This window comes from Antechinus flavipes, chromosome 2 (assembly GCF_016432865.1).
Source record: "Antechinus flavipes isolate AdamAnt ecotype Samford, QLD, Australia chromosome 2, AdamAnt_v2, whole genome shotgun sequence".
Classification (NCBI taxonomy): Eukaryota; Metazoa; Chordata; class Mammalia; order Dasyuromorphia; family Dasyuridae; genus Antechinus; species Antechinus flavipes.
Genome location: NC_067399.1, coordinates 361,212,529 through 361,237,895, shown reverse-complemented (window position 1 = coordinate 361,237,895; position 25,367 = coordinate 361,212,529). Strand labels below are relative to the sequence as shown.

At 44.7% G+C, this 25,367-nt stretch overlaps 1 protein-coding gene across 2 annotated transcripts; it reads right to left on the bottom strand.

The window, feature by feature from the left end:
* Positions 1 to 3,260: 3,260 nt before the first annotated feature.
* PITX1 (paired like homeodomain 1) lies at positions 3,261 to 23,839 on the bottom strand. 2 transcript variants are annotated; one of them, XM_051978162.1, is made up of 4 exons: positions 23,749 to 23,839; positions 11,575 to 11,915; positions 7,978 to 8,186; positions 3,261 to 4,488 (listed from the first exon to the last, which is right to left on the bottom strand). In XM_051978162.1, the coding sequence occupies exons 2-4, from the start codon at positions 11,735 to 11,737 to the stop codon at positions 3,940 to 3,942; spliced, it is 921 nt and encodes a 306-aa protein (XP_051834122.1). In that variant the 5' UTR covers positions 11,738 to 11,915; positions 23,749 to 23,839; the 3' UTR covers positions 3,261 to 3,939. The 2 variants fall into 2 exon arrangements, with proteins under 2 accessions (XP_051834122.1, XP_051834121.1); XM_051978161.1 differs by lacking the exon at positions 23,749 to 23,839 and having other exon boundaries at positions 11,575 to 12,237.
* Positions 23,840 to 25,367: the final 1,528 nt, after the last annotated feature.

Here is a 25,367-nt window from a genome sequence, read left to right as displayed (position 1 = left end):
TTAGAATGTGAGCTCTTCAAAGACCATGTTTTTGCCTTTCTTTGTCCACAGCACAAAGCCTGGCACACAATAGTCACTGAATAAATACTTCTTGATATTGATGCTGATGATCTTTTAGCACCTGATCTGTAATTCCACCAGATTCCCTTCTCTGTTGAGGGCAACACTATCCTTCCACTCAACCTTGGAGTTATCTAGGTCTCCTCTTTCCCTTATCCTGTCCTCCATAATCTAATCTGTTGCCAAGTCATATTCTCAATTCTCCAAAACATCCTGTGTATTCCTTTCATTCAACTCATACTCCTAGAGCAGCTAGGTGGTACAATTAGCAGAGCTCTGGACCCGATTTAGGAAAATCTGAGTTCAAATTGGTCTCAAAATATAACTGTTAATTAATAATTGTGATTGCAAATTACAAGTTGGCCTTATTCAGACATTTTCAAAAAGGGAGTGAGGTGGAAGATGGAGACTTAGTAACAGACGAGAACTTGGAGTTGAAGGGAAATTAGATGTGAACCATGTATGATAACTACTTTCTACACATAGCCTCAAATTGCGGATCTTGGGCACGATTCTTATAAGAAACAACTCCAGGAGAAGAGCAGAAAAAATAGGTTGTTTGTTTGTTTTTTCTTATCAGCCCTATCTAAGTCTCCAATTCCAGCAATAGTTAAAGGAATGGTTTCAGGCTGATTGGAGGAGTGAAATATACCCGGAACACCCCAGGAGAGATCCCGCCTGGCTGTGAGCGGAAAGATTTCTCTGGTTTTTTACTGACGCTGTGGGCAAAGTCACCCTCAATTTCGGCACCCCTAGATCGCAAAGCTCATCAGTATTTCCCCGCTCCCCTTTCCCAACAATCTGATTCTTGTCTCATTGCTGCCAGGAACAGGCGTCGGGTGCTTCCTCTGCAGCTATGATTTGAAAAGTCGGGGCGGGAGGAATGAAGAAAACTCGGTGGGTCTGGTATCTTGGGGTAACTATTAGTGTTTTTCTGGCTGCGGCAGTCTTTAAAGGGCAGGCATCACCTAACTCAATCTGGGTATTTAAAAAATCCAGCGACTTCAGAGCAAAGAGCAAGCAAAATGCGCCGTTGTGAGCTTATAGTTCTTCGACAAACTCGTAAGGAGAAAAGACTGGATTGGAAGGCAGTTGGTTTCTTATTTACTTCTTTCTGCCCGTACCTCAGAACCTCGGACCCTTGCCCTCATGCAGCATTAAGGTGGGGGAAAAGAGTCATTGGGAGGAAGACGAAGAAGAAAAGCAAGAGGAGGAGGAGAATAGCAAAGGAAAGCAAAGTTGCTGCAGCTGTAAACCTGCATCACATTAGGACGCTTTTGGGGGAGAGAGAGGAAAAAACAGGAGAAAACAGAGGGATCTGGGGTAGGGAGGTCGAATTACTGGGGCATGGAGAGGCTCAAATCTAGGCAACCGTGTCCTTTCTACACAGGCGGATTTTGGTTAAATTGCCTTCAGTCTTCCCTCTCGTGACCCGGAACCCCGGACCAGGGCTAAATTCTATGTGGGCGGAGCTCAGGCTCTGGGCTAGGATACAGTATCTCACAGAGCTCTCCCACAACTTGAGGCCTCCACAGACGCGCTCTGGCGGCTTCCAAGACCTTCCTGAGCAAGGCGGAATGAAGAAATTAGTGTTCACCAGATGTTAAACCACGCTAAGACTACTTTTAATGGTGGTACATTTATAGATCGATATAGAGATATTTACATTTATCTATAAAATCCAACATAAAGAGAGCGAGGCTGGGAGGGCGCTGTAAGAGCTCATGAAGACAGAGACAGAAGCCAGGGGGTGTGCAAAGTTTTCACAGAGCTCACACGCTACAAACTGATTTACAACTTTGATGGAGGCGCAAGTAGAAGTTGCCCTTCATTTTCTACGAAATAGGCTTGACAGCTGAACGTTCGAGTCTACTAAGCTTCACAAAGATTTGGCTTAATTACTCGCCAGGGGTTCAGAGCCCAAGCAGCTATCGGAAGATGGGGGTAGGAGGTAGGGAGGCGGGGGAGTGGAGGGAGGGAATGGGAGGCTAAAGGGAGGGAATGGGAGACTTTCGAAATATTGTTCCGGAGGACTTAAACTGGAGAAGTCTCAGCTTTTCCTTAGGCCTGACCAGGATATAGCCTCAGCAGGGTTCCGGCAGTTAAAAATATCCACGATATCTTTGGTGGCCACCGACAAGGCTTTGTTTTCGTTGTTTTAGAGCTGAGATTGGGGAGCGCTTTGGGAAACTGAAGTGAGGCGGGCCAGCAGACGCCTCAATTTCTTTATGCTTTGCGGAAAACTAACAGTAAAATGGAGCCATAAGATTACAGATGGCCACCATCACCGAGGCCGGAGAATCATAAAATGTCGAGACTGAGATAGGAATAAAGGAACAATCATTACAATTACCTCTTCATCATCCCTGCTTCTAATGTAACCCAGAGTCTCCAGTGATTTTAGAGCAGTACAAGCTCAGACGTAGTACCCAGAGTCACATGCCCCGGGAAAATCTCTGAGTAAGCTTTAACGAACTAGGGGAGACGCGATGGAAGCCTTTGTTTCCGGGATTTCCAATTTTGGAAGCCCTCACCCACCACTAGGGTAAAAAACATATATATGTTTTTATATACATATATACACGTTTATATGTATATGTGTGTACACATACACACAAACACCGACAGTCACAGAATTCTTCAATGTTCAAGTTGAAGTCTTTTTTTTAAGAGTAGCAAGTCCACGGTACCTAGAATTCTGGCACAGTGACTAATAATTGGGCTTGTTTGTGTTCTATCAACTGCAATATCAAAGTCCAGGGTGGCCCTCCAGATGCATGAGCTTCTCTTGACGGGGCACAAGAAAAGAGAAAAAGGCAAAGTAAAGTGTCTAACGAGTATGCAATGAATGACATGAACTAGGCTGCTCTGGACACAGTATTCTTAGCCTCCTTTTCTATCCGCACACGAAACAAGATCGTTGCTTAGCGGCTTAGAGGCTAAAAGTGGAGGCTATCAGAACTTGGGCTTTGACCTCAGAGAAAACTGCAGATCTGGATTTTCTTTCATGAGCTGGGCACCGAGAAACTGGCTGTGAGGACGAGGGGATGCCTTTTCAGACTTTGACCTAAGTTGAGTTAGGGGTGTGCACATCTAGGCATGCTGTTGGAGGGCTTCCGGGGCCAGATGGAGAGGGTCTTTTGACAAACTTCTCTCTGCCTCATTTCTTTTAATTCAAGGGAAAAAAAAGTCAAGAATCATGCATTTTAAAAACAGTTTATTCTCCGCGCCGCGGACAATGCTCCAGCGCCCAGTAACGGCATTTATAAATAGAACTTTTGTTAAGAAGTTGACTCTCCTCTCATCATTACTCTTAGCAAAAGTCTCAGCTCCAATAGGTTAAACTTCTTCTTCAGGTTCCCCAGCTCTGCACTTCCCCCTCCCTTCCCACCCTCGCAGTGGCAAACTCTCCAACCTCCTGCGCCCCCTCTCCCCTTTCCCCCCACCCTGGCCCCATCCCGCCCTCTATAGTGCTGGCACGGACCCCTCCCTCCCTTGGCCACCACTTCTCCCTCTCTCCGGTCCCCTCTCCACTTTTTATCATCGCCGGATCTCCGTAAAGTGGCCTTTTCACTTCGCCTGTGCAAGTTCAAGTAATTACATACAACCCGCATAATCCAGGGGGAAATTGCAACTCATCCATTTATTCGTGTTTTTTTTTTTTTTTTTCCCGATGTCTTTTTTTTTTTTTTTTTTTAAAGGGAGAGTGGAGGAGAAGAAAACAAAGCAAAACCAAACAAACAAACAAACAACAACAAAACAGAGTGGGGAAAAGAAGAGGGGAGAGTAAAAGATACGTGTGGTCCGTGGTAGTCCGATTGGGAGCCTCCTCCCCGGCTTGGCCCTGGCCGGGCCCGGCCCGGCCCCCTCCCCACTCGGTCAGCTATTGTACTGGCAGGCATTGAGGCCGGAGCCCGGGCTCTGCAAGCTGCTGTAGCCAAACGTGGAGTGCTGTTTGGACTTGAGTCGGAGACTAGCCAGGCTGGAGTTACACGTGTCCCGGTAGACGCTGTAGGGCGAGCCTGGCGGGCCGTAGGGGCAGGCGCTGGACGACATGGCCGAGTTGAGTGAGGAGCCAGTGAGGTTGTTTAGGTTATTGATGTTGTTGAGGCCGGAGTTGGGCATGCCTGGCACTGCCGAGTGACCCATGCCAGAAGGCATACTCATGGATGAGATGGTGCTGGGAGCAGAGAACATGGACTGGGAGGACAGCGGGCTCATGGAGTTGAAGAAGGTGAAGCCCTTGGTGGACAGTGGCGCTGGCGTGAGGCTCTTTGCCGCCCAGTTGTTGTATGTATAGCCGGCGTACACATCCTCGTAGGGTTGCACCAGCCCGCTGAACTGCGGCACGTAGCCGTTCTTGCACAGGTCCATCTGCTGGTTGCGTTCTCTCTTCCTCCACTTGGCTCGGCGATTCTTAAACCAGACCTGGGAGAAGGGAAGCAGAGGGAGAGGGCAGAGCCGCATCAGTGTCAAATGTATTTGAGGGGCAAGATATATCTGGACTGAGAGGCTCTGTTTTCTTTCAGCCTATGTTGTCCTCCAAGCCATGCCATGTTGAACCCTCTTTCTTCTCTAGAAGACTCTCCAAAATTGGACTTTCTTACTCCTCCTTCCCCGGGTCCTCCTTTTATTCCTCCCTCCAGGTTCCTCATTATTTGCCTTCAGTACCAAATTCTCATCTCTCCCACTCTCAGACGTTTCTTCTCTCCCAGAAGGGTATTCTCTATTCTTAGTTTCCTTTCTACCTCTGATCGTTATATTCTTCATATACCAGACCTTCTTCATTTCCCTCTATACCAGATCTTTGTCCTTCTCCAAAATCACCCTCATCTTTCTCTCCCAGAAATATGCTATTTTTTTTTCAGTATCTGATTTTATCTGCCACTTCAACTCCAAACTCTGCTTAAAACAAAACAAAACAAAAACCTTTTCTAGTTTATCCTTCCCTACTCTCCTATCCTTTCCTCTATGTAATTTGCTTAAACAGATTTCAAGGCTTCCTTCTTCTCGGCTTTCTATTATTTTCTTCTGGCTGGATGTCTATTTCCTCAGATCAGTAACCAATCATATGTAGCCTGATTTTGGAGCCTACAAAGTAACTTAAAAAAAACACAACAACCCTGTTACAGATCATAAAAATGGAATTGGATTAGTCGGTTTAGGTTAAAAACTATCACTTCTCCGGTAGAGATTTGTAACTAATGAGACTTTGGGCCAAACTTGCCATCCTAAGATGGTCGAGAAAAGTGTTTAAAAAAATAAGCAAAGATGCTAGGGAGAGTCGGGAAGAAAAACCTAATTCAATCCTGTTTGTGTTCGGGGAGTTTCCCTCCCCCAATCTCAAAGCCACCAAACTTGAGCCAATTTGAGTCCCTTTTCTTCTCAAATTTTGGCCTGAACAGGACTTTGGATCGGGAGAACCTAATTCAGAGAGAAGTTGGTCCCGGCTGTCTAGAGCCCTTGCGTGGGATTAATCCAAATATTTGCCTTCACAGAAAATAAACGATCCCCTCTGCCCCTGAAGGAGAGCTGACTGGGGCAGTAACGCCTTCTTTTTTATTGGGGAATGAAGGTGGGGGAGAAGGGGAGGGAAAGCATACTTGAAGATCTGGGGTGGGGGTAAGACTTTTCTGAGAAGCCACTAGAGCAGAGATTGGAGAAGAGAGGAAAGACTGGGACACTGGACTTCTGTTCTAAGCTTTGAATTCCACTGAAAGTGCAGATAGAATTGTCTTCTCTCTATCTTTCTCTCTATCTCTATCTCCTTTCTTTCTATCTCTATCCCTCTGCTCCCCAGGAGCTTGGGAATAGTCCTGTCTAGTGAAATGGCGGCTCCCATCTTTTCTCTGTATGTATGTATCTCCCTCAAATACCGGCTGATTCAAGGATTGGGCAACCCTGAAGTTCTTGTTGCAGTAATACACTTAGAGGATCACAGAAACACATCTTCCCGAGTTCTGCACTTTGCACTGAGACCTTCTACCACAATTCCTGCGCCCATCTACAGAAGGTCTTTTTGAACAATACTAATTCTAACACCCACTCCTTTTTTTTTTCCCCCAAGTCCAGGCCATTTGTAGTTAGCTTCCAGTCCTAGTCTTGGCCTTGGGGATCCCATTGACTCTCAGCCCACTGGGCCCCAAGTCCACAAAGTTGTTGATTTGAGATATATTATCTTCACCTCTCAGCAATGAGCTTATCTATTAATAGTTTGCTCTATCTGATTAGTGCAAACAAGTTGGAGACCTAAGAGTTACTAGAGGCTGCCTTGGTACCCAGATCCATCTCTTTATCCTTTTCTTTGGTGCTGATAGACCTGTTCCCGTCCCTTCTCTGCCGAATCATTTCTGATCTTACTGCCACAGTTTGGTAGCGGAGATTTTGGGAAGCTTCTGATTTAGGGCCTCACTTGCCAAATAGTTTTTGGACATTCTTTCTCCTTCTCTCTCAGTCCCTAAGCCAAGTGATCCTCCCTCCCTCTTTACAGGAGTCAGAAGGTGACTTGGGAATGCCCTTTGGTTCTTTAATTTGGTTTGGGTTAGATGCCATGAGAGAAAACCTTCCAAAAAAGGAACAAAGGGCTCTTGTTAAAGTCGAATTTTGCCACCAAGCAATGCCGTGTCCCAGTGAGTGACTGGGACTTTCTATATGGAGCAGGACTCAGAGGATAAAGGAAAAAGAGGCTCGAACATCTGGCACTTACTGCTTTCTATAACTAAGTGCCAGGGATAGTAACAGATCCAAAGTTACCTGCTCACAAATAGCTGTATTTAAAGCAGGCATTCATATGTCTAGTGCGGAAATACAGCTAGATGCTGGCCCCGGGTTTTCTCCCTTCCTCCTTTAAAGGAAAAATTTCCCCTGACTCTCTTGCTATTTGTAGTTGGGTGTGCTTGTGTCTTTTACTCCTCATATACATTTCCTTCTGATTAGCACTTGCATGTCACTACAAGGTTGGAGAAAATGTGTTTTGCCAGGAGAGTAAAAAGGAAGGGTAAGATGATTGTGAGTGGATTTGCATAGGGAAGATGAGGGATGGAATGGGGGCGTCCTAGATCTTTCCAACAGAAGTATGTGGGACTCATTCTTATAGACTCAGGTATGTAGGAAGCAGTCCCATAACAGAAGGTCTGTACTTTAGGCCATGGCAGGGGGTTTTGACCCTAAGAATTTCAGGAAGTCATAGAAACATTGGTAGATAATTTTTTAGGGCCAAAGAATTTTGTCTGGCCTTTGATTTGGTCCTTAGCAGTATGTCCCCTGGAGATGCCTAGAGTCAAGGCTTGGTTCTGGGAGCTCAGGTCTAATTGCCCTTCTTCACCCTTTAATTTCTTACTTTTCTCTCTGACTACTCGGTGATGAATACCTTTTGGGCTGATCAGGGTTTTCCAAGGCTTTTTCTCGGTGGATTCTACCTCGGGAAGTTGGGAGGGTAAAAAAGGAACGTGACCGAGCATACAGAAAAAAAAAAAAAAATTGTTTTGTCTGTTTTCAAGGAGGTCATATGTACAAAGAATGAAAGTAGGGGCAAAAACCAATTGGATTGCAATCCTCATTTGGAGTTCAACCCTGCTACTCCTTCTTTCTAGGTTTGAGAATTTAGCTCTTAGAGATAAATGCCCTCTTACCCGCTGGGTGGAAAGCTCTATGGCTAACCAGGACTACTATTTTCCATGGGCTTTGCTTCTCTGCCTGTAGTGCCTCATTCTTCTCCCATTCTATTGTTTCCCGTGTCCAGTTAGTGTATCTAGAATAGAGGTTTTCTCGACCTTTGGATACCAGTTTCTGAGGTTTGGCGATGATAAGGAGTTCCTTGCCAACAGGTGCAAACCTTTCTTGTATATCGTTTCTCTTGTATATCTCCAGGTCCCACCCGCCCCGATGTACATCTCCCTTCCCCTACTGCCTGCTCACCCGGACTCTAGGTTCGGTGAGATTGGTCCACACGGCAATCTCCTCCCGCATACTCATGTCCGGGTAGCGGTTGCGTTGGAAAGTCGCCTCAAGTTCCTGCAGTTGCTGGCTAGTGAAGTGCGTTCTTTGTCTGCGCTGTTTTTTCTTCTTGGCTGGATCTTCACCACCTCCGTCCTCGCTGCCCTTGGTTTCTCCGCTCCGCTCCTTTTCTGCAAGGGCGCACCACCCACACAGGAATCACACAACCGTTTGGCCAGGCAGCTCGAAGCCCTAACCCTGCCGCCGGAGCCCACAAGACCCCTGAGCAAGCTTCTCTTGCTCATTGACATGCTAATAGACCTATTACAGCACTACTAACCTTTACCACTGAATCTGTTACGGAAAGGGGCCGAGTTTTCCTTTTGTTTTCTGATAGAAAAATAGCAATTTTTCTTTTAATAATGATTATTTTTTTTTAATTTCGGTTCAGCTACTATTATCATTGCCGAAACAAACTTACATGTTACTTGTAATTGTTGCTGCAATTATTGGTTGCGCTAACACGTTTGTTTTGCTGCTGTTACTGGTTTTTATTCCTTTAGGTTTTAATATTAGCTGGTGTATTTTGAATTATTATTCCTTATTACGATATCATAATCGTAATTATTGCTCCCATTACTCAGATAACTTCTAGGTGAACTTGGCAGTACCCAGTCCTTTCTAAGCAAACCTATAATTGTTGTCCCAAGCTCCTAACACCTGCCCTCCCTCCTTCCCCATCCAGGTTTAGTTACCCAGCACCCTGGGGGAGTGAGAATTCAGAATCCTCCAGAGATGTAGTGATAGTAAAGAGTATTTTGAGGAAAATCTAAATTCTCCTTGGGCTGAAGTCTCCCAGGCCTCACTTTTCAGGCAAGGGAATGAAAATAAAGACAGATACAAACATATCCTGGACTCCTAGATAAAATTAGCATAGAAAGTGAGAGAAAAATAATTGAGTTTAGGTCTATCTAGATACTAAACCAGAAACAAGCAAAGAATAACACAAACATAGTTAGAGACACCCAAACGGAGAGAAACATAAGTATTTGTGTACCCAAATACACTCATGGGCATTTGTAGACACAAATGGAGAAACACAAAGAGACATTTATAGATACAAGTACATAATAGAGGAACACTGATGAGCAATTAGAGAAACACAAAAACCTCGGAGAAATATAGAGGCATGAATTCAACAAAGCCTACAAACTCAGAGAAAAATAATGATAGACAAACATGAAAACATTTATATTAACACTCATAGGTAAGAAGTTATAAAGACATAAGCAGAGAATGCATAGACATTTGTAGACATATACAGAGAAACACAAGTGGAATAAAAAGAGCGTTAAAGACAAAAACACATGAAAACAGACAAAATCTTACGTTAGAAAATCCCAGATATTTGGAAATACAGCAGAGGGAGAAACACCAATGACAGAAGCAAATAAAAGGAGGAAAACAGGCATTTACTGACACACAAACTGAGAAATGCAGAAAAACAGGCGCCAATATACTAGCCCACATTTGTAGATACACAAAGGGAAAAAAAAAAAAAACATTCCAACACACACAAAAAATACACATATATTTACAGTCACACTGAGAAACACACACAAATCCAAATAGGCATTTATAGAAACACGCAAATGAATAAAAGCACAGGCTTTTACAGAAAGCTAAACAGAGGCATTTATAATTACAAAAACACACAGAGGAAAACACCCAGTCCCCACTGACAGACATAGAAACACACATAATCAGAATATATATCGATTACAGAGATGTAAGTGGGGTAAGGGAATGGGAGTTTGGGGGAAGAGAAACACACTGGTGTCCTGTTACAGACTAACAAAAGCGTTGCTATCCTTTATTCTTTCTAAATACTTAATTCTGATAATTTGTATGAGCAAGGATTTGTCGAGGACAAGTAGAAAATAACCCGGCAGTTCTTCCCTGGCTATCGGGGGAATTTATCTTTGATTTAGCATGGAACTCAGGACTGTGAAGAGTGAATTAAATTGAATTTTAACTTTCATAAATATAAAGTAAATAAATCATCATAAAGTTTTGTGCTTGTCTTGCGCCTCTTCCCTTCAACCTTCCCATATATACTCTGTACCTTTAAAAAAAAATGCGTTCAAATGAAAAATTAAATGAATTAATTGAAAACCAATTTTCCTTTTTCTTTTTCCTCCCTCTGGGTTAAAGGAAGATTTCCCTGTCTGGAAAATAGAGCATGTGGGGCTGGCTCCCAAGGGCCTCCAGCGAGTAACATTTAGCCCGAGAGAGCAATCTGTCTATCAAAATCTACTTAACTCTCTAGCTCCCATTTCTGGAACAGTTTTTGGAAGCGAAAAGGATTGCTTACAGGTCTCAGAATTAAATTCTAAAAAGGAGACATTCGGCATCCCCAAAGTCCGGCGCAAACAACTACAGTGAACTTGAGTGAAAAAATCTCCGGACCTTTCCCCCACCTCTCTCGGGTGCTCAGATTACACCATGCAAGCGCTGCTTGTTTCTCTGCCTGAGGAGGGCAAGAGGGAGGGCGCTTGGCCCGAACCCCCGGTAGCTTTGGGCCTTGGGGATCCCGCCTAATATTGGCCTCCCTGGTCCCGGAATCTCGGAACCGCACCTAAGAAGACCCAGGGCAGAACTTTAATCTTCTCTTACTCAGTTTTGCTCATTTTCCCACTCTTCCCTCGCTGTTTATCCCTTTTAAAATACTTAATTCCCGTGTTCTTGTCCTCGTTCTCTGTCTCTTATCTATCTCTGTCTCTGTCTCTAGCCTTTCTAAATTTCTTTCTTACTCATCTATCTTTCTAGATTTTTGTCAGTTTTTTTTTCTTTCTTCTTTTTTCCCTTTCACACCAAATTCTTTAAAATCACTGGCTTCCCATTTGTTTGAAAAGCCAGCTAAGCAAAACCAATCGCGTCCTATTATTTGCTCCCGGAGAATACAGACTCTGTTTAGCCCTCTCCAGGTTTCTCTGTTTTTGTTTTTATCTTTTTTTCCCTTTAGTTAATACAGGGTAATGTATTTCAAAAAAAAAAAAAAAAAAAAAAAAAAAAAAAAAAAAAAAAAAAAAAAAGAAAGAAAGAAAAAAGAAAAAGAAAAACATGTTTAAAAGAGTTCGATGTTTTTATGGTGTATATGAAAAATTTTCCCCTTCCGGGAAAGAAAGAAATGAGGGAAAAGCCAGGGTCGACTCCGTAACCAGTAGGAGAATATTTTAATTCCTCTCGGGAACACTCGGGGGCAGCCAGCCTGGGCAGAAGACTTTTCGTTGGTGCTGTCAAGGTTGCACAAGTTCCCCACGCACTCGTAGCTTTGGTGACAGTCATGCTTCCGCACTAAATAGTGTACCCTAGGATGGCTGCTTTTTATCTACGGGCCTCTCTGGCTGGGATTTCTCTTGTACCCCGTGCTTTTCTTTCCCCAAGTCTCAGTCCTCGTTACTTCTTGGATTCTGAGTTTACCAAGGAGGTCACAATTGGGGGGAGAAGGAGGAGAAGGAAGTGAAGGCGGGGTAGGATGGGGGTGAGTGTAGGTTAGAGAGGCGGGGAGAGTGTTACCTGGGACCTCGGTGTCTGAAGATTCGCTTGCCGAATTCTCCAGGGGCTCTCGCGAGTCAGAAGCACGCGCCAGGTGGAAACTGGAGCTCATATCGTGGGGTGGCGGCGGCCGAAGTCCTTCGGGTAGCCGTTCCAGGCCCATACCCCCTTTAAAGGAATCCATGGCGGCAGTAGCGGGGGCCCAGAGGCCTCGGGCTCAGTTCCCAGTCCCCAGAAGCCAATTGGGAGCGAGGGCTTCTAGTCCTTTAGTTCTAGTCCGGCTGGGGCCCGGCACCAGTTTTGGACAAGAGGACCCTTGGGGGCAGCCTGGACTCTTCCTCTGTCCAAAGGCTCCCTCGGATCTGCAGGGACAAAAAGACAGCGCCTAAGCGGGCAGCCCACTGGGCACCCCGGGGCTGTGGCGCGGGCAGTAGCGCGCTTTCCGCCCCATGGGCAGCGCTTGGTGGGCCTAGAGCCCCCCCTTTCCCACAGCAAGGCTAAGCCGAGCCCGAACGAACCGAGCGGTGCGCCGCAACCGAGACTCAAGTGACTTGCAGCCCAACAAATGCCAGCAGTTAAAACTCAGCTCCTCCCCTTGCAAGGTCAAAGCCTCCGCGTCTCGCGGGGAGAACACTTTTTCTTGAGCTCGTAGCCTCCCAGATCCCTAAACTCAGCACGCCTGCTGCAGCTCCCCATATATGTAACTTGTTTCTAAGGCACCGGGTGCTGCGGACAGAGGCGGTCTTAAAGCAACAACGCGCTCCACTAGGTTCCAGCAGTCCCTGCGCTGGGGGTTGGGGGGTGGGGTGGGAGAAGATGGGAGAAAGGAGGAGAGAAAGGAGGGAGGGAGGGCGGAATCTAGTTTTCTGGTTGCCTCCGCCTCTGCTCCCTCTTTGCCTCTCTCCCTCCCCTTGCATCTCCCTCCCTTCTTACTCCCTCTCCTTTCGATCCCTACCCACCCCGCTTTGAGTCTCACTTTTATCTTTATCTTCTCAGGCTGAGTATATCTCTGTGTACCTCGATTTCTCGGCGCTCATTCTCCATCTCTGTTCACCTCTCTTTTTCTCTCGTTTTTTTTTTTTTTTTTTTTTTTTTTTTTTCTGTTCTTCCCTCTCACACTACCAGTCTCCTTAAGCTTTGTCTCCTTTTCCCACCCTACTTGACATGTTGTTTTCAGCCTTGGCTTTACAATACAATCTCAATTTTGCGCGTCCTATTCGTGTCAGATGGCACTGAAGCCCTTTATGATTTATTTTCAACAAAATTAACTTCCTGGACTCAGCTTTCTGCCAAGCCCCAAATATTTAAATACATATATCAACCTCTAGAATAAGTATATACAATATAATACAAAGTCGTCTCCTAGGGCGTGAAGGGGAGGCAGAGTGAGTTATTATTACCCAAGAACTTTAATATCTTCTTTTCTATTCAGTGTCACCTCCCCTAGCTCTTTTTTAGAAGAAAGATGTGAGGGAGTAACTTACTTCGGAGCTAATAGCAGCCTTCGATTCTAATTAGCCGGGATCTTATACAATCAAGCCTCCTCTATGGCTTCCATACCACAGTCAATTTGACGGGATTGGAAAAGTAGAAACTTTTTTTTTCCTAGATGAAATAGTCGTTTTAGTACTACATTTCTCTTGTTCCATTACTGCAGTGGAAGGGTGGAAGAGTTAGGAAAGTTTGGGCCAAGGGATCTTTTCTCCTAGAGCCCAGCCCCCTTCTATCTCAAAGACTGAAAGACGTTCAGAGTCACTGAACACTGAGGAGAGGAGACATTGACATAGTATATATATATATATATATGTATATATATATACATATATATATATATATATATATAAAATTTTGTATTGAGGTTTGTGTCTTTGCACATATATGGAGCAAGAATCTTTTGAGCTTCAATGAATGTTAACACACAATAGAGATTGTCTTTATATAGCATTATACACTATGTTCTTCAGGCATTCTATACCTTGTTATTTGTCATTTATTTTGCATTTCTGAACACTCCTTAAACCACGTATAAAACTATATATAACATATACCCTGAAATGTTCCATAGTTCTGTTGTGCTCTTCACTGTACACATGGTGGGGTACATCTCAGTCAAAATCCTCTCTTTTGCCATTCTTTCCTGGGATACTGTGAGGAACAGTGTTGCCAGCACACAGAGAGATTAACCTTAGGTCATTTGGTGTCTGCCTGTTCCTAGTTTCCTGGGCCTGGACTGAAATGTGCAAAAGGGGAGACAAAACCCCTTAAGCTCCCAGGGCTCCTTGTGGTCTGCACTGAGAAGGGGAGGGCCTTTTGGGATATGAGGCCTTGAATAGGAACCCATTTTTTTTTTTTTTTGAGGATAGACTTTTCAAACTCACCTGCTGTCTGATCTACCAAGGTCCTGGCTAAAGATTGCCTGCGAGATTTCACTGGACAATTTTTAACTCACTCTTTTGAGTCATAAGCAAACAGAACTAGCTCTGGGCTCCCCAAAGGCAGGAACTAAGGAGCAGAAGCATGGAAACTGTGACCCTTTATTCCTCCTTTCTTTTTACTTATACAGGGCCGGGTAAGCCCATGACATATATGGCACCTTGTCCAGTCATGGTTCCTTCCCTCACTTCAAAAAGTTCTGACCTCCAAATATGAGGCTAGGGAACACAACACCAAAACTACCCTGTCTAGCTATTAATTAGAGATATCTTTTGTTTCTAAGTCAGAGGAATGGAGTTAAGGAGCACTTTTTCTCCATTAGTTAGTTGACCTTTTAAAAGTAGTCCCAATCTGGTAACTCATCTAGAGGATGTCCCTCAAAGATTACTCTCCTCCTCTTTTATGGGGTCCCTCTTGGAATCCTATTATCCAGGGTTATGAAACCAGTCTTTAATCTGTTAACGGTGATAATATCTAGAAAGTATCATCTTTGGCTTTTTCAGATACTTAGGAGTTTAGCCCTGAGTTTCAGGCCCAGCTGGGTTTTGGTGCTTATAAGTTTGGCACCTTGAGGTTCTAATCTATGTCTCCCAACTCCCCCAAACAAAGTTTCCCTCCTTTCCTCTCCAGGTCCCTGGAGTTTGAGAGCCTCTCCATCCTTAGGACCTAACCTAAAAATATTTCAGAGAGGGAAAGCGCCAAGGGTCTGAGGTGTCCCCAGAATAGGAATAAAGTAACATATTGTAATTGCCAGGAAATGGAACAACAACAATAACAACAAAAAGGGTAGTAGTGATAACTAAAGTAAGTTAATACTGTTCCCACATTCTAGACACAAGGGGGATCAAGGTTGGAAAGGAGTAAATGGTGGAGATATAGCTATCAATGAGGAGAGCAAGATAGTCTAGTTATCTAAGAAGGAAAGATCCATTTAGCCATTCTTTGGACACTGTTTTGGCTGGAGGTTTGTAAAACCTGCCTCCCATCTTTATGTCACCTTTTTTTCTAAACCTGGGAATCTCAAAGATTTGGGAGCTCTGCCGACCTTAGGAGGGGGCTACCAATGGAAAATGGGTGAAGACAGGCAATTGCCGTTCACTAGAGGGAGGAAGTCGCCTGCATTTGGAAATGAGATCTCTCGGGAACTGTAAGGACGCATTCTTTTTGATTCTTTTTCACTCAGACGCGGCTGATCCATTGTGACACTGTATTTTGCTTTTAAATCAATAAAAGATGTGAGGGATAACTTTTGAACTAATTTATGAAAAGTATAAGAAAACATTCCAATTATTTTGCGAGTTTGAATTCTTCTCTCCCATCTTCCCCAACTTTCCCTTATCTCTTTTTTTCCTACCCCCTTTCGCCATTGCTGCCTCTTAGAGTTTTAGTAGTTTTTGTGCCGGACTTTAGAAATTTTTAAAAGAATGGATGAACCAGAGTAGAAGGTTATTTTTTTCTTGTCCCTCCTTTGTTCCTTCCGAACCCTAGGTTTAGAGGCGTCCCGACGTCTATCCTCTTTTCAGAAGGGAGACAATATGAACGTTTCAGTCCCAAAAAGACTTATCAATCCTCTGCACTCCCCAATAACTCTGAGTATAAAAACGAGTCTTATTTTAAAGTAACAGAGCCAGAGGCCACAATTGAATTTTTGGCGGCGGGGCACCCGAAGCTTTTCAAGAGGAGGACATGCAAGAAGATGTACCCAGCTCAATACAACCTTGAATATCGTGATTTCTGTCTTTACCCTCAAATAGGCAGATCTCCTGAAACCTGGGCAGACCTTAGATAGCCCTTCAGAGTTTATTAACACCACACATACTTGCATGCTGGATTCTTCACCTGAACTCAGAAACATTTAGACGCAAGCGGAGCCGCATTCCCCAAAGGTCTTTTCTGGAATACATATAGACAGATTAGCTACTATCGTAGCAGTTTTCGTCTTTCATCGTAGCGGGAGAACAATCTTTTGAGTGCCTGGGGGTGGTGGGCAGTAGAGACTATTCTGAAATCTGCGAGAGAACTCGGCTTGGGCTCAGGCGGCTTTTGACACTTTCGTCTGTAGCTTGGGAGAAACGCATTCGAAGCCACAAAAATTCAATTTTAAACATTTGTGATAAATGGTTTGTACCCCCTCCCCCTCCAATTCCAGGGAATTCATCTATCTCACCTTTTCTGACCTTCGAAGGCCTTTTCCTCTTCCTCTCAGACCGTCAGAACTAGGCCTAGAGGACAAGTTGGTAAGGGTTTTTCATTCTATCCCTGAAGAAATTCTGGAATGTGTCAAACCTGGAACCTATTTGTCCTCTTATTTTCCCCAGCCTGGGCACTGTGGTACTGTTCTTCCGTAATTCGTAGTCTTCCCTCCCTCCTCTTTTCTTTTCCTCCCAGTCCTCAGATTGTATGAGCAACTAGGTCATCCTCCCTTTTTTGTACTCTGAGAAAAACAGTCCTGAGCGCCAGTCTTTTAGAATCTCTACATATTTTTGAAAGAAGCTAGTGATCTAGTTCTGAGTCCCCATTTCCCATTCTTAGAACTCTGGGAAGTTGGAAATTCCTCTTCCCTCCTCATACTCTTTGCAGGATTCATCAGGCATTTGCATCCTAGATTTAGAATCAACAGGAACTTTAAAGGGTCATTTAGCTCCACTTTCTTCTGATTTTACAGATGAGGAAAACTGAGGCTGGGAGAAGGGAAAGCAAGCAATTTAGAGACAAAAGTAGCAAGTAACAGAATGGGAATTCCAATTCAAGTCTTCTGACTTCCATCCTTTAACCAAAATTATTCCCCTTTCTTTTAAAAATTGTTCTACTTTTAAACAAAACTGCTCTTTCTCTATGGACACTCCAAAACAGTCACTTGATTTGTTGTGGGAAAGAGATTTCAGTTCTGACCACCTACTTAAATACTAACTCTAGGCTTTTTTTCCCCCCATAAGGAGGCTTGGGCTGTATATTCTCCAAAAGAGATGGGCATATTTCACCCCAACCCCTAAAGAAGGGACAGTCAGTTATTCTCAATAGCAATTTTAGGTAGGTATCCTTGGGAAGCTCCACAATATGAGCGGGATATAACTTTGCTCTCCAAATTCAATTTTTCTGAGGAAACAATTCTAATCATAAAGTATTCTCAAACTACCACTACTACCTCCCCCCCCCACTTTCATCTTGTAGATTGAAAACAAAGTGATAACTTTCTAAATAAAACGGAGAGAATAAAGGAAAGATGTGCAAGCATACATATGTATGTGTGTGTCTATACATATATTCACATGTGCACTCACACACACTTTCTTCATTCCCTCTTTGCCAGAATACATCCAAATCTTCCATCCCTCCCCTCCTCTAAACAATCCTGTGAGACAAATTTTAAAAAGGTAACAAACAAAATTCAAGGCTGGAAACTTTGGCAGGAAATTGGAAGTTAAAGGTTCAAGGCCGTTTTGAATTTGGGGTTCTCTCTTTCTCTTTGGCAAAGGAGAGCATTATCTAATGAGTGGAAAATTCCTCATTAGGAGAAAGTCAGGAGAGGGGTGCAAGGTGACCCAAACTGGGATTTGGATTGTAGTGTAGTAGTCTCAGACCTGTAAGCAACTTCAGGAGTTTGTCATGACGATAAAATATACCAGTGAGTGCTGTATGGGCTTGAGGTTTTTATCAAGGTGTTTACTTGTGAAGATGAAGCAGACTGGAAATTAGACTAATGTTCTGGGAACACTCCAAAAGTGTTAGTTGAAACTCACAAGGTGGAGTGAGTTGGGGTGATCTGTGAGAGCCAACTTTAAATCTTCTGGTGGTTTGCTCTTTATATCTAAACCTGTGGGCTCAAGCCAAGCCTAAGAGAAAACTGTGAAGACTTTGGTTTGCTTCTCCACTCTACCAACCCATCACTTAGTCCAGCTTGGACTGAGACCCAGGCTTCTGGGGAAAAGGGTCCTGGTCAAGGATTCTGGCCCTTCCACCCTGGCACCTTGAACTAAGCAGAGAGGCTGCCACTACTTCTGATCTGTCATCTCTTAGTCACAAATCTACTCCCTTGTCTGCTGCCTCCTTCATAATCCTTTCTTGCAGGATCAGACAAAGAGATGAGACCTACAGCCTCAGAGAGGAACAATTCTCTTTCTCAAAGAGGACTGTGTAAAAAACATGGAGGTACTTGTGAATTAAAACCCTATAAGAAGATGCTTCTTCTTTGCAGGCCTCTTACCAATATTAGCTGAGACTATTAAAGACTTATCTTTGTGCTGAAAAGCAGCAGCAGTACCCAGATTGCCCAGTTTCCTAAATCTATTGTTAACTCCAGGTATTCATTCTGGAGCATAAAATCAGCATACTGAGTACCTTATACAGGGACCTCTTTAGCCCCAGAGATTACTTCATCAAAGTTGATTATTCTCTGATTGCTTCCTAGGAAATTTTGCAGCATTCTCACAGGGTTAGGCTCACATTTATTTCATTTTGTGTTTTATAAAATGTCACATTAATGTATGAGTACATAGGAATAGAGATATAGATATACATAACGATATGTATACATTATCAGAGGAATACAGAATCAGGTATACAGTACTTTTGTTTGGTACTTATACATTAAAATGCCCACCCATTTTATCTATGAACATCACATGTAGACAGCACTTTTGCTAACCTTTGTGGCACTGACAGGGGCATATATATTGACATGCATACAGGTGACATATCTGCATATACTCTCAACATGTGGCATACTCAGGTATATAGACACAGCTCATAAAAGCAGCCAACAACTTGGTACCAGGATACTGGAGCATGTGTATCTATGACTCCCATAGCATAAGGTGTCCCATGACTTCTTCCCCACTTCCCTGGTACTATTTTCATTCCAAAGATAACAAAACAAACAAGAAAAACAAAATGAAAACAACAAACAAACAAATAAAGGAAGGATGGAGATTGAGAGAGATTTGGAGTCAGGATTCTATCTCTGGGTGCAGCAGATGGAGTGGGCCCTGTCTCCAGGCCTTAGGAGTGTAGGAGAGACCCTAAGAGTCATTTAATACCAAATGAGGAAATTGAAACCTCTATTGACCTTTCTCTCTACTGCCTGGGCAGCGGCAGGTGCTGGACATGGCAGTTGAGTTGATCCCGTAGGTTGCTTCCTCTAACTTGTTCTATTTGAAAGGGATGGCGGTTCTGGCTCTCTGAGTTAGGGAATGTTCTGGACTAGGGCCTCTGGGGAGAAATCTCACTGAGGACTCGCTCAGTAGACTAGTTCAAGATGGAATGAGGTAGGCTGAAGGGGCCTGGTTCTTTCCAGGTAGGAGAGGGAAGACAAATCAGAATGAACAGAGCAGTCTTATTTGATTTTTCAAACTGATTTCTGTCTTAAAATGGTCATGATGTGGGTCATAGCTATCAGATTTGAGCTGGGGCTGGATTCGGGGCTTACTGCCACTATTTTCTAGGCTCCAAACCAAACTTGCTTTGAATTGGGGAAAAGGGAAGGCTGGCAAGTGCAGGCTTCCTCACTGTCTTTCCTCTCCTGCTAGCATATCTGTGTTTTTTTTCCTCTTTAATTCCCTCTCCTCCACCCCTAACCCGCCCCCCTCCCCCCCAAAAAAAGAGGAAAAGGAATTTGTTTCTAGAGTGGGGGTCTGTCAAATTGCCTCTAGCCCAGCTATTCAAGTGACATTCCTGCTCTAAGCTTCTTAGTGAAATGGATAAGTTCAAACTAGAAAACCCAGTTTAGTTAAATAAATGGGCAGAGACCACCTACCCTTCTCCAGACGCTGAGCTGAGAGACCCCGACATCTCTCTTCCCCCATCTCCCTCTAAGCAAAAAGATAATTTCCCTCCCTCTCTGCCTCCAAAGGATGGATTCCTATTCTGGGCCCTCAAGGAGCTCCTTCACAGCTTTTGTAGAGAGACTAATGGCTGGGGGAAGGATACCGGAGGCGGATATGTGTGCTAGTGTAAGGAGAATGGAGGGATTTGGGGAAAAAGGTTTTAAGGAGGCTTATTTTATTTTAATAGATACAAATGAAACCCCAAGGTTTCAGTGAGACGGGGAAGAGCTAGGAGTTCTCTCTCTCCCTTTCCCCCTTTCCCCTTCTCCCCCCAACCCCCCAGCCCATAGCTTAAGCCCCTTCCCCCAGGGCCTTCCGACCAGACACAAGGCTGGGGAAGGGGAAAGGAGGAACCAAGGAGGGGGATGTGGACTACACTGTCCGCACCTAGCAAAGAGCCCGGGCTCTGTATGGCACCCCTCTTCCCTTCTCCCGGCTTCTGGGGGAGGCTGCTATGAGTGCTAGAAACCCTGTTCACTGGTATTAAGGAGAAAAGGCTTCATTCTATCGGTGCAAGTATTTACAAAACCTCAAAAAAAAAAAAAATCCAATCCTCGGGTTCTGCGTCCCAGAGCAAAAGTAAGAGGACGGTAAAGAGAAAACGATAAACTTTATATTACCCATCTAGACACGCCATCCTCCGCAAATACCCTGTCTCAACCTTTTTAGTTGAGAAGAACTCTGCGTTCACATTTCCGAATGCCCAACTCTAACCACCTAGAGAGCACTTTCCTCTTAATATTATAGTATGTATGGGGGTGGGGGTAGGGGAGAGGGAGAAGAGGCCAGAAGCAGAACTGGAGGATCCATAGTTTCCAAATAGACTTTCTTTTTTAGAGGGTATCCCTAGGAACAGACTGAGGAGACCTTAAAAATTTTGTAAAAAGGATTTGAAATCCAGAGAGGGAACTTTTCTCCTCTGAAATCCCATGTTTGCAGCTCAGTTGCTTTTTAATTTTTTTAAACCCCCAGACAGCTACCACTCTGTTAGGCGCTCAGAGTCAGAGACCGAATCCTTAAAGCTTCTGCCATCTTGGGTAACCTCTGTAATGGTTCAATTCATGCCAGAGGAGGCAGGCCTGGTCCCTACTTTCCAATCGGGTCAGCGCTCAGGTAAAGGGGAGGCATAGGTTACTTTTTAGGTGAGTAGAGCTGGAGGACACAAACTTCCTGGGTAGACAATTTTCATACTCTGATTTGGGGACCAGAGCCTCAAAAATTGATAGCCATTGTCCGAGGGACGATGAGTGTACCAAAGTCAAGGAAAGAGGTAGAAAATTTCAAACTACCACCAGCAGCCTTTTCCCAACGTAGGCTGGGAGTGCTGAAAGGAAGGTGGGAAAGTCAAGAGCTAAAGTAGAGTCAGATCCTTTGGCAGGAAAAATCCCGCGTCAGTCACTGCACAAAGGATATAAATTCGGCGACTGTATTGTAACCAACCACTGGACTGAGACATAAGGGACAGAATAAACCACTTTCACTATATGGAATATAAGCTATTTGGAAGTTTCCAAGATGGGCGTCGTGAAAGCTCCCAAATGACAAACCTAAGATTAGGTGGGAATGGTGTAACAGGTCGAAAGTCGGTGCTCTTCGGCCCTGAATACCCAGACCTACGCTCATTTTCAAGCAAAGTGTAAATATTGGGGCGTGGAGAGGACAGGCAACAGGAAACTTTCCCAAAATGGGAAAATCGGGATAGGTGGGAAACCCGGACCAGGCAAATTTCAATCTCCAAACTTCTCCCGCCTGGATGTCAGTAGTTTAAAACTCCGAGTTTAGTTTTGACAGAGTGAGCAATTGGGGAATTGACGATTGTCTCAATTCAGTCAGTTCTTTATTTGGTGGCCGACCAGTTCCCGTACTCCCCAAAGAGAGTGCAAAAGGGAAAAAACAAAGCTTCCCCCCCTTTTCTCTCCCCCCCCCCCATCTTTCCCGCTCCTTCACTTTAGAGAGTAGGAAACTAAGGCTCCATGAACCTTTGAACCTTTCCAAGGGTCTGAAGGAAAACAGAATGGTTAAGCCTTGGACCCGAGCTCCCTCCATTTTACACTCATAACATTACAGCTCAGCCTAGAGAAACTGATATTGGGTTTTAAGGCGCTAAGGACATTTTTCTTTTTTTTTTTTCCCCCATTAAAAATAGATTCTACTTTCCCTATTGGGCTAGAAATGAAAGGGTGTGCACTTCCTTACCTTCCCTATTCTCCCAAACTTTGATTTTTAGGAACAAGGTTTTGGGAAGAAAGCTTTCGCCTAAGGTCCCCGCCTCGGGCGTCAATGAAAGGCCACGCATTTAGCCCCAGTCCCTCTGGAAAGAAACGGGAACCATGGATACACAACTACACATCCATACAATTTTTCTCTTCATAGGGCACCCTGCCTCTTCTACCATCTAGGTAACGGGATCCCCCTTGAGAGTACTCGCTCTTTTCCCAAACCCTCGCCAAAGGACACTTGCAGATGAAGTCTCAGCTCTAGATACGTGAATGGCTGAACTGGAAAGGCTAAGGCAGGGCAAAGCGTTCGCTTTTCCCGGGATCTCTTTAAGGAGCTGGATCAAGTGGCTACTGCAGCCTGTAAAAGTCCAGCAAACGCTGTCCATAAAAGTATAACATTTACTAGATACATTAAAATTGGCTACTTGTCACAGCGACCATTTTTTCTTCTTCTCCACTCTCTCTCCCCGCCCCTCCCCAGTCCCCTGGGATCAGCCAACACTTTAGGTAAGGGTGACCATGGCGGGGTTGGCCAAGTGCTCTCCTTTTTGCTACCTACAGTCCCCACTCCTCCGCTTGTCTCCCGCCCTCAATGCTCCCCACCCAGACACCTTTGGTCTCCGGCCTCGGACGGCTTTTTTATTTGGGATGAAACCTCCGAGTATGTGAAGTGAGGTCAGCTCACTGGAATTAAATTTCCCAGCGCATTTGTCAGTTTTGACGAAGCGCAGAACTCCTAAAGAATTTACACGAAGTATAAATTTGTCAAAGACTTAGGCTACGAAACGAAGGCCGGCGGCATCCAGGGCAGTCGGAACCGCGAGCAGAGGAGAAGTGGGTCCGCACCTGGGGTATTGGTTCAGTAGAGTGTGGAACTTTGGACCATCCTGAACGTCACCATTCCCCAACAGTCCCAGGAAACACACACAATCACATAAAGATCCAATTCCAAGCCTCTCGGTTTACACGCGCGCGCGCGTACACACACATACACACACACACCCGTGTAAGCCTTGCTCCTGTACCGCACTCGTCAGCTCCGCAGCGCTCTAGGCTTTGACAGATCCCCAAAAGCACCTGGAATGCCAAGTACGGTCAACACTAAAAACTGCCGGGTTGGAGAAATCGTCTTTTCTACAACTCAGAGCCACCCAAATGACACTCATAATGTACATCTGGAAAACAACTGGCCAAAGGCAAGACTCCCAGCTGTGGACCGGCAAGAGAGGGTGTGTGTCTATCAGTCTGTCCAGCTTTTACCTCACATTTCTCACCGCTCTTGGTTCCCTTCCACTTTTCTGCTCTGCTGTGCCAACTGATTCGGCGCCCCCTTTCTAGTTTTGCTCTTTTCTCCGGGAGGTCTGTCCTTTAAACATTTAAAGAACAGTCGCTGACAGATCAGCCCTGGTATCAGGCCCGCCAAGATCCGAAATGAGGGCTTGGGTGCCAGAAGCCATTGTTGGCAAAAGCGGAGACTGAGACGGGAAATATCTGTAGGAAACGGCCCAGTTCTGGCGCGGGTAATTAGGGTTGCCCAATGTGAAAGCTCCCAGCGTCTCAGTAGCTTATAGGAACAGCTAGGGCTACCGCGTGTGAGAGTTCCCTACCCTCACATTCTAGGCATTATCTCCCTCTGCTCCCTACCAATTCTCCATTCTCTCCCGGTCCCGTCTCTTCAACTTCTTTTTCCTGGCTCCCCAAAGCTGTGTGCTCTTACCCACCTTGGTGCTGGTCACTGTGGACTTAGGGGTTGGCGGCTGCAAACTCAAAGCTTAGAGCCCACAGCTCCAGGGTAGCCTCGACCCGGGCTCGCTCCTCTTGCGTTTGGGAGCCCACGAGGAAGGCGGGGGACGGGGCGGGGCAGGGACACAGGGCGGAGACGCTCGAAGCTGCGGCCTCCAGTGCGGAGAGAGGGGGCACTAGAGCTGGGGTATCTGAGGCACAGAGGGAATTTTAAACCAGAGTCACAGCGAACAGACGGAACTTGGGGTGTGTGAGAGAAGCAAACATTTGACAGCTACTCAGGAGGGCTAAAATTATTGTGGAGACGTGTGTGTATGTGTGTGCGTGTGTGTGTTGGGGCCCAGGAGCAGATTGTCAGCCCCACTCTAAGCTACAAAGTGCAGTTGTGTATATGTTCGAGTGATAATATTCGAGGAGGCACAAGGACTTTTGGGGGTTGAAGTTTCAAGTTCTGAGAGCTATTGGAGTCTTCCTCGTTGCTTCTTGATGTCCGCTTTGGACCCAGCTGCTCGGTCAGAGAGAGGAAGCAACAAGCACAGGCTGCCAATCAACTAGCTTGGAATAGGCGCGTCCCGCGGGGCGGCTCAGACCGGCTGCGGGCTCCAATTGTGTTCGGGTCGCTCTGGGCCCGGAAGCTGACACAACTGCTGAGAAAGAGGGGCTGAAGGTGGTGTAGAGTATTGGAAATCAAAAAAACTAGGATTCGTGTCCTAGCTTTGTTAATTAACTCCTTTGTGTGTTCCTAGGAAAGATCACTTCACACTGCAAACCATATCTGTAAAATTAAATGAGTTGAATTGCATTTAGTTCTTTCTGCAGTAATAAACAATTCATTCGGTGATTCTATGAATCCTTGACCATCCTAGTAGAATGAAGAGTGAAACAGGGACTTGGTCTTTGTTCCCTCCCTCCCCACATCCCATCACAGATTAATAGTAATAACGTTAATTAGGTACGTTAAGGTTTTCACACAAATCGACAGATATCTTATTTACTTTTCATAAGAGCTTTATGAGATGGATAATATATTATTATTACCAGAAAATTCTAGAAAACTGAGATCCATTGAAATTAAGTGAGTCACCCTGATCAGCTTCTAAATGACAGGAATGGGAATGAAACCTTGGTCTTGTGAAGAACTCTTTTCACAATATCATTATTTCACTGCTCCGAAATATTGTAAGGGTAGTGCTGGGAAAGGGAAGGTACTGAATGACGGACTACCTTTCTTGGGTCTTGATCTGAGAACAGCCTCTCAACACACCATAGTTAATTTTCTCAGCTTGTTTCTCTCTAATTTTTTCATATTCCGTAGACTGTCTACATCACATATATGCAATACAAACATCAACAATTAACTACAGTTAGCTATACTCACCCCATCATTCAAATACATGCCCAGATTACATGCCCAGATCACATATACACAATTGCAATCACTTCTTTTATGGATTTAAACACTACACACCATCCTTCACACAAATGCATTTCTCATCCCTTAGATATACCACCCATAAATAAACAAACGTTCTTTATGCAGGACACATACTTAAACTACCCAGGCAACATTGACACTTGTCATAGACTCTTTCTGTCT